General features: G+C 58.8%; 1 protein-coding gene across 2 annotated transcripts; it reads left to right on the forward strand.

Annotated features, from left to right (window-relative positions):
* Window positions 1-1,118: 1,118 nt before the first annotated feature.
* Window positions 1,119-7,964, forward strand: SC5D (sterol-C5-desaturase). Of its 2 annotated transcripts, none has more exons than XM_064524279.1 (5): window positions 1,119-1,251; window positions 2,576-2,793; window positions 4,153-4,285; window positions 5,003-5,103; window positions 5,989-7,964. In XM_064524279.1, the coding sequence occupies exons 2-5, from the start codon at window positions 2,584-2,586 to the stop codon at window positions 6,439-6,441; spliced, it is 897 nt and encodes a 298-aa protein (XP_064380349.1). In that variant the 5' UTR covers window positions 1,119-1,251; window positions 2,576-2,583; the 3' UTR covers window positions 6,442-7,964. The 2 variants fall into 2 exon arrangements, with proteins under 2 accessions (XP_064380349.1, XP_064380350.1); XM_064524280.1 differs by having other exon boundaries at window positions 1,119-1,247.
* Window positions 7,965-8,602: the final 638 nt, after the last annotated feature.

An 8,602-nucleotide genomic window follows, 5' to 3' on the forward strand; every position in this document is an offset into this window, starting at 1 on the left:
ACTTACTTAAACGCAGAGGCCACTCACTTACATGCAAGGGCCACTGACTTGCATACAGGGGCCACTGACTTGACCACTTACTTACTTACTTACTTACATGCAGGGGCCACTAACCTATTTACTTACTTACTTAAACACGGGGACCACTTAAACGCGGGGGCCACTGACTTAAACGCAGGGGCCACTGGCTTATACACACGGGCCACTTACTTGGCCACTGAGTGACTTATTTAAATGCAGGGGCCACTTACTCACTCACTCACTCACTTAAATGCGGAGGCTGCTTACTTATTTACACACAGGGGCCACTGACTTAAATGCAGGGGTCACTGACTTATTTACACGCAGGGGCCACTGACTGACTGATTTAAATGCAGGGGTCACTTACCAACTTACTTATTTAAACACAGGGACCACTTGCTTACACGCAGGGGCCACTTGCTTACACGCAGGGGCCACTTGCTTACTTAAATGCAGCGGCCACTGACTTAAATGCAGGACCACCGACTTACTTAAATGCAAGGGCCACTGACTTGGCCACTTACTTACTTACTTACATGCAGGGGCCACTAACCTATTTACTTACTTATTTAAACGCAGGGGCCACTTACTTAAACGCAGGGGCCACTTACTTACTTAAACGCCAGGGCCACTGACTTACACACACGGGCCACTTACTTGGCCACTGACTGACCTACACGCAGAGGCCACTGACTGACTTATTTAAACGCAGGGGCCACTTACTCACTCACTCACTCACTTAAATGCGGAGGCTGCTTACTTATTTACACACAGGGGCCACTGACTTAAATGCAGGGGTCACTGACTTATTTACACGCAGGGGTCACTGACTGATTTAAATGCAGGGGTCACTTACCAGCTTACTTATTTAAACACAGGGGCCACTTGCTTACTTAAATGCAGCGGCCACTGACTTCAATGCAGGACCACCGACTGACTTAAACGCAAGGGCCACTGACCTGCACACAGGGGCCACTTACTGGGCCACTTGCCCACCCACACACAGGGCCACTGACGTGCACGCAGGGCCAGCAGCCCCCCCGCCCCCACGGCGCAACAGCCAGTGACAGCCCCGCGCGCAGCCCCGCCCCGCCCCGCCCACTGCCACGCCCCCCGCGCGACCGACGTCACCCGCCCGCGGTGGCGCGAGCCCGGCCCGGCGCTGACGTCGCGTGGCGCTACCGAGCGGCGCGCCCCGCCCACCAGCCGCGCTCGGGGCGCCGCAGGCAGGTACGGGGCGCGCGGCGGCGGGGGCGCGTCGCCCTGGCAACGCTTGGGGGGGGGGCGAGGGGGGCGCGTCGCCATGGCAACTCTGGGGGGGGCGCGTCGCCCCGGCAACGCTTGGGGGGGGAGCGCGGGGGGCGTATCGCCCTGGCAACGCTTGGGGGTCTGGGGGGGCCAAGCGGGGGGCGCACCGTCTCCCGGCTTGCGGCGCGCGCCCCCGGGCACAGGCCATGGCTGCCGCCGCAGCCCCCCGCGCGCGACGCAGGTGCGGGGAAGGCCGGGCCGCCCGACGCACCCCCTCCGCGCACAAAGCGCCTGTGGACACGGCACGGCGCAAACAGCCCCGGCCCCGGGGGTTGCCATCCCCTTGGCAAGGGGGGGGCCAAGGCAGTACCGCCTCGCGCCCCCCGGCCCGCAGGTACACGGGGGTACAGTGTGGCCACACGCTGCCGTCCCAAACGCCACCACGGAGAGACGTCACCTGCCCGCCGCGATGCCAAACACGCTGAGCAAACCGAGGCCACCACAATTCCCCGGGATGAGACCGAAAAGACCCATTCCCGCCTCGCCGCAGACCTCAACAGGGACGCGCACCCGCATTTCAGTCCAGAAAGTCCATCAACAGCACTCGCACCTCTGAAGAACCGGCCGGAAAACACCCCACCGTACACACGGCTGCCTAGGACACCCCGCGGGCACGTGGTGACCGAGATGTACGCTTCCCGGACGGGTGGCCACCACCTCGGGCAGCTTTCTACCACCTCTTTTATCAATCCCCAGCAATGCGAGGAGCCCCAGCACCCCTAACTACGCTTACACCCCCCACGACAGACTGCACGTCACACGTTCACAACGCAGACTCGATACATGCAGCCTCCAAAGACACGAGGGCACTCGGGTGATGGGGACACCCTCCAAAACACAGGCATGAGCCTTCCCCTTCTTCCCAGCTCCATAAAAAGTGCTGGAAAGCCCCCAGCAAGGAGCCCCGGGGGGACCCCGAGCTCATCATGGGGACGGCTGTCTCGCCAGGACCGGGACCGGGACCCTAGGAACGCTGCTAACTTCAGAGGCGCTGCCTGTCTGCCTCCTGACTCCGGGAGGCTCCCCCCTTTATCACCGTCCCCTGCTGCTTTCGCCAGAGCCTCCCTTGCCTGTGGTCGAGCATCACGGGGGCCAACGGCCTGCTAAACGCTTTCATGAAACGACCACCCTGTCTGCAAGCTCCATCCTCATGAGACCATCTCTACATTCCTAGCACCTACGGGGCAAGAAAAGGAAAGCTTTCCCTTTCCTGCACCTATCTTCTGTCCTTTTCTCTTTCCTGCAGGACCGACCATGGATCTCGTCCTGAACGCCGCTGACTACCACCTCCTCACACCCTACGTGTATCCCAGCGCCTGGCCGGAAAACGAACCCTTCCGACAGCTCCTCAGTCTGTTCGTCATCACCAACCTCGGGGCGCTGGCCCTTTACTTGCTGTTCGGCACGCTGAGCTACTACTTCATTTTTGATCACGAACTCAAGAAGCATCCCCAGTTCCTAGAGGTGAGCACACACGCCACGTCCGCGGGCAGGTTCCAGTTAGTAACGCTGCCTTTGAGCTTACGTTGTGGCAGGGAGGGACACTTTCCTCCCCTGTCACACCCTCACCGCTACAGACCTGAGCGGAACAAGGCCCTCTCTTTACTCACACAGAAAGCTCACATTCGTCACCAAGGGCACAGTCACATTGCACCCAGCAAGTCCCGTCAAGGTCTACAACAACACAGCTTTCAGATAGCACCGCCAGCTGCTCATGGGCCCTTTCCTTTTTTCTACCTCTCAAAACAGTCAACACATTGCACCAGGCCCTCATTCCCCACGAGATGTGCCCAAACTACTTCCCGTATGCACAGCACCTTCTTGTCCCCGCGCTCTGCCCTCAGCCCCCTGCGCCCACGCCGGTCCAGGACTCGAGGAGCAGCACGTCCCTGGCCTACTCTGAAACGAGTGCGCCCGTGCGCCCGCCAGCACTGACATTGCCTGCTCCAGTCCCCAGGGTCTGCAAACACACACACCACTGCGGCCCAGAGTGTTGCCTCATCTCACAAAACAGCCAAGCTGCTTGCGACACCCCACGCTCCTTCCCCTGCACGGGTCCCGCCGATAGTACCTATGCGCTGAACGGATTGACACGCGTTCCCCAAGACCATGTTTTGTAGACACCTTGCAGCACACCCCTGACCTCCTACAACGCTCACGAGGCCTGACATCATCATGCTGGACTGAGAAAAATGGCCAAGAAATGCAGGAGCTCCCCTACATCCAACCCACACATACGCCGAGCTCTGCACTCGTAACCACACTATGCTGCCACAGCAGAAAACAGGCTGGCAAAAAGGGTGCCCGAAACCTACGGCCCACGTTGGCGTTCCCCCATGTGCAACCGCTGTGCTGCAATGTGGGGTTACGTTCCAAGAGAGAAGCGACAGAGCTGGGGAGCCGTGGCAGACTCGACACGCGCACACATGCCGCCTCAGCGACCGTGATGCGCTCCGAGTCGTGGCAACGGGGACCACGGTATGCCATTTGGCATGTGGCAACTCCCCGGCCTTTGGCAGAAATCCCACCTGCAAGCTTGCAGCCTCCCCAAAGCATCGGGCCCTTTGTCACCTCAGAGCAGCTACGGGCACGGCTCCCGGTCCAGACGGGCCCTGCCGCTGCCGGGCAGCAGCCTCCCTTTCCCTCAGCAAGGCACGGAGCCGCACGGCGCCGCACGGCAAGGCTGACCAGCGCGCGAGCCACCCTCGCTCCGGCCCAGCAATGCGTGGAGGCGGTCGGGGGGCTGTGGCGCTCTCATCTGCGCTCACGGTCCCTAATGCACTCTCTGCCTTCATATTCTCCCTTCCCCGCTTCCTCCCTCAGAACCAGGTGCAGCGTGAGATCGCCTTCGCTGTCCGGTCCCTGCCGTGGATAAGCGTGCCGACCGTCGCCCTTTTCTTCGCAGAGGTCAGGGGTTACAGCAAGCTCTACGACAACATTGAGGACTCACCATATGGTAAGGAGCTTCCCTTGTACCTTGGCTAGGTCTCCAGCTTTGCACCCTTCATCCACACAGCACCCCTTCCTGGCTGCCTTTTTCCCATTTTCTCGCTGCGAGCTAATGACATCTCCCTTGGCTCTCCCCGGACCTGGTGTTCCCCAACCGCCAAGGACTGAGTCACGCTTCGTACAGGCCCCGAGGAGTCCGCCTGCAGGTTTCCGGGCTGTGACAGTCCTCAGAAACGAGCACATTCCAAACCAATCACTGGGCTGACACAGTAAGAGTGACAACTGCCATCTTAGTTACAGTGACAGGCTGGCTCACTTAAATGCAGCCCTCCCTCCCCCTTTCCTAGCTCCCGCAACACCGGCCCCACCACGTCTCTGCTACTCATGTGAGCGATCCTCCTCCTCACCCCATCTCCTCTGCAATGGGCACCATTACAAAAAGGCAGCGCAAGTTGCTGCGCTCGCCTGAGGTTCCTCCGGTAGGGGAAACAATATGCAGCGAGGGGGAGTGCCGTGCAAGCGCACCTTGCCTGTAGGCTAGCCTCCGAGAGAAGCGAGAGCCACACTAGAGAGAAATACCTCCTGCCTTGTTTTGCGAGCATCATCTTTTCCCTGGACCTCTATTTCTGCCTGTGCCTACAAGCTCCCTACTCCTTGGTTTGTCCTCCCCGGTCTGAACTCCACGTCTCTTGAATGACATACCATAACGTGCGTTTCCCCCCAGGGTGGTCAGGAGTTATTCTCAGCATGCTGTCTTTCCTCTTTTTCACCGACATGGGCATTTACTGGATACATCGATTCCTCCACCATAAATTGCTATATAAGGTAGGAGACGTTCCTGCATGCTCCACATCACAGCTGTCCCTTGGTCCCAGAGCTCAGGAGAAGCTACTCATCTGCGGGGAACGACCGCGGCAAAGGGAGTGGGGTACAGTCGGCCGAGCCGACAGTTACAGTTTTTGGCCTTGGGCCTCGTCACAAAGGGAGACGTGCGTCAGCCCTGAGCCAGAACAGGCATATTTTTTAGGCCTTCCCCCAAGGCTGCCCAGCTGGTGACGGCCCCTTCCCCCTCATTATTCCCAACACCTCAGACGCTCCTCTGCACTTGCCCTGTCCAGCGGCCGCCGTGAGCGGCCGCCGTCTCCTGCAGGCCACCCAGCATGTCCCTGAAGCTAACGTCCCCTGCCAACCACGGCTTTGCAAACAAAGCAGCGGACCAGGCTCCCTCCCGCCGCCACGCCGCGGTCAGCCTTGACAGGTCTGAGCTCTTCCTAACCAGAAGGACACGCCACTAACATTATTTCTCCAGGCCACGCCAGGCCCGTGCTTTAGCCTTCCCTTCTCGTGATGCCAACTGCGCTGTCATCTTTAGTGTGACCCTGACCATTGCCTCCGTGGCCCTTTCGGGTGGCAACCCCTTCCGGGGCCACAGCTATGACACTAGAGCGGAAAGAGCATTCGCAAAAGCTCGACTACTTTTTTAAGGCCTGTCGGGGCGCAGCACGGTCTGCAGCCTTTCCCTGCAGCGGCCTCCCTTTAGATCCTGACACGGGGAGAACGGGGCAGAAATGGCGCGGGGCGATGGTGACGTGCAGCCCGACCTGCTGGCAGGTGGCATCCCGCGATGGGGACAGGAGGTTGTGGGCTGCACAGCCGGGCCGGGACAGCCGACTGGACTTCAGCAACCGACTCCGCTTTCTTTTTCCGCAGCGTTTCCACAAGCCCCATCACCTCTGGAAGATCGCAACCCCCTTTGCCAGTCACGCTTTCCACCCGGTTGACGGCTTCATGCAGAGCCTCCCCTACCACATCTACCCCTTCCTGTTTCCTCTGCACAAAGTGACCTACTTGGGTCTCTACATCTTCGTCAACGTCTGGACCATCTCCATTCACGACGGCGATTACCGCGTCCCCAAGATCTTGAGGCACGTCATCAACGGCTCTGCCCACCACACCGATCATCACTTATACTTTGACTACAACTACGGTCAGTATTTCACGCTCTGGGATAAAATCGGCGGCTCCTACAAAAGCCCCACCTCCTTTGAGGGCAAGGGCCCGCACGACTACTTGCGCAAGCTCCGAGAGAAGGAGTCGAACGGCCGAGAGAACGGTTGCGAGCCTCGGACGATGCCTAACGGGGACAGCGAAAAAAACAAATAGTTCTCCGTGGTGTCGCCCTCATCACAGAGTGCCAGATCTTGTTGCGTTCCTTTCTTTTGCCAAGAGCCAACTTCCCTGTACAAAAAGCTGTCTCATTCTGTCGCTTCGGGGACGCAGTGATTGTGGGTCCCTGAACCCTCTCGACTGGCCGGGGCCAGAGCGCTTAGAGACCGACAGACGGTCCCGTCCTGGGCGTCAGTCGGGACCGAGAGAGAAAATCTGAGCCTCCACGTCCAAACTCGCTACGTGACCCTACGGACCACCCCCATGATTTCTGACAACTGGCGCGCGCTACCCTCCAAGGCCCCTTCCCTGCACATTGACAAAACCTCGCTGCGACGCAGACCTGGTCCCAACAGAGCGCTTTTACAGTTTGCCAGACAGCTCCCATTGCCTGGGCCACAAACAGACCCCTCACTGGTTCTCTGCCAGAGACGGCTCCCGCGAACTGCTACGGCGGGTCCCGCGTGCCTCTCGCATCCGGACGCGCCTGTCCTTCCAGGACTCCCTGGACTCGGCCTCACGCGGCACACCAACACGCTGACACTACGTGAGGACATGACCGTATCTAGACCCCGGCAGAGGACGCGTGCCCGTTCGGTTCTCCGCGTCTGCACGCAAAGGGCGGCATGTGCCTCGCGCATCCCGAGACTGCCACCAACCTGTCCCACTTCAAAGATAGCTTTCTCCTCTGCGGCGAACGCCCCCCCAGCAGAACTCGCACGACAGCGACGGGTATTGCGGGCGCGTTCGGAAAGCACTCAAAGCCCTGCCCACCCCGCTTCCCTCGTTCATTCCTGGAAATCCAGGCACCTGTCTGACTTTTATCTGATTACATCAGTGTGGGGTCCTTTGCGACATGAGTCAACTGGCGAACTGAAGACATTTCCTGCTGCCTTTGAGGCCCCTTTTCCCCTTCCTGGTGGCCTTTGCGTCCCTGCAGTGACCCTGGTAATCTTCTAGGATGACTATGAAGGTATTCTAAGGGCATGGCGCTTCCTGGGGTTTCTACTCCTCTGTACTGCATGACACTGTAGCACCTTATCAAGGACAGGTTCAGAAACTGCTCAGTTTGCATGACCCTACGAAACAGTCTGCACTCGGGGTACGTTCATCCTCAAGTGTGCCCTTCCGGATGGGATTTCGCGAAATACACCCCGAACGCCTACCTTACGGAGCCTCCGCGGATACTCCCGACGCGTCCTCGGTAGAGCGACGGCTTGTCCTTTCAACGTCGTGCGACTTCTCGCTGCTGAAAGAAGGCTCCTAGTCGCCGGGCGGTGCAGAATGCGTCCCTGGGAGTCTCCTGTGGGGGTCGGACGGTGGGCAGGATTCATCAGGACGAGACCTGTTAGAGAAAGGCAGGTTTTGAGTCACGGGGGTGGTTTCCCAGGGAGGGACACAGAGTGGCCCAGAGCCTACTATGAGGGTGGTGAGACAGGTATCAGGAGGTTAAAGATTGCTGTACGGTTCGTGGCTGGTTTTCCCCTTTAACATCCAACATGCTCATTTCTGAAACCTGATTATGCTGCATTGTGGTCATGCCCACATTCAATAATTTGAATTTGACAACTCTGATGAGAACCTGTGCCTTCACCGTAACTCCCAAGACAGCACAACGACCACGGGCATTTCCTCGGCTGCCTGCCCGGTGGGATTCTTTCCTGGTGGGTGCCTTTGGCTCTTCACCGGGAGGGGGGGATCTTGGGGCCCTGGCGCTCTGCTTAGGCTTTGCTTCTTTACATTTTGTCTGTTAGCCTCCTAATAGACACGTAGAGAACCTGCTCCCTATATATGTGTATACACAAATATATACATATATACATATATATATATATATATATATGCGGAGAGTCTGCTTAGAGAGACGAGAGAGACGGTGCTGCACCAAGTCCTCGCTCCCTCGCGGACGGAGCGAGCGTGGTGCAGAACGTCTTGGGAAATGCTGGTTTGGCCGAGTTTTCTATCTCCACACACACCGCAAGACCCACTGGCCCCTTCTCCATCCCTTCTCCTTGTAGCACAGTGACGCCTCCTTCCCCACCGGACATCGCCCCTCTCTTTCCCTGCCTTCTCACCTCCCATCCCTCTATATCCCAGCCCAGGAGGGCGAAGGATTGCACGGCTGTTGCCAGCCGCTGCCTCATCCTTGCTCGCTCTT

The sequence above is a fragment of the Dromaius novaehollandiae genome, chromosome 21 (genome assembly GCF_036370855.1).
Source record: "Dromaius novaehollandiae isolate bDroNov1 chromosome 21, bDroNov1.hap1, whole genome shotgun sequence".
NCBI classification, from domain to species: domain Eukaryota; kingdom Metazoa; phylum Chordata; class Aves; order Casuariiformes; family Dromaiidae; genus Dromaius; species Dromaius novaehollandiae.

Bases quoted from the DNA above. Each gene is read 5' to 3' on its own strand.
- SC5D (XM_064524279.1), top strand. From the start codon at position 2,584: ATGGATCTCGTCCTGAACGCCGCTGACTACCACCTCCTCACACCCTAC. The intron at 2,794-4,152 runs GTGAGCACACAC...TTCCTCCCTCAG, and splicing joins AGCATCCCCAGTTCCTAGAG to AACCAGGTGCAGCGTGAGAT. The intron at 4,286-5,002 runs GTAAGGAGCTTC...GTTTCCCCCCAG, and splicing joins CATTGAGGACTCACCATATG to GGTGGTCAGGAGTTATTCTC.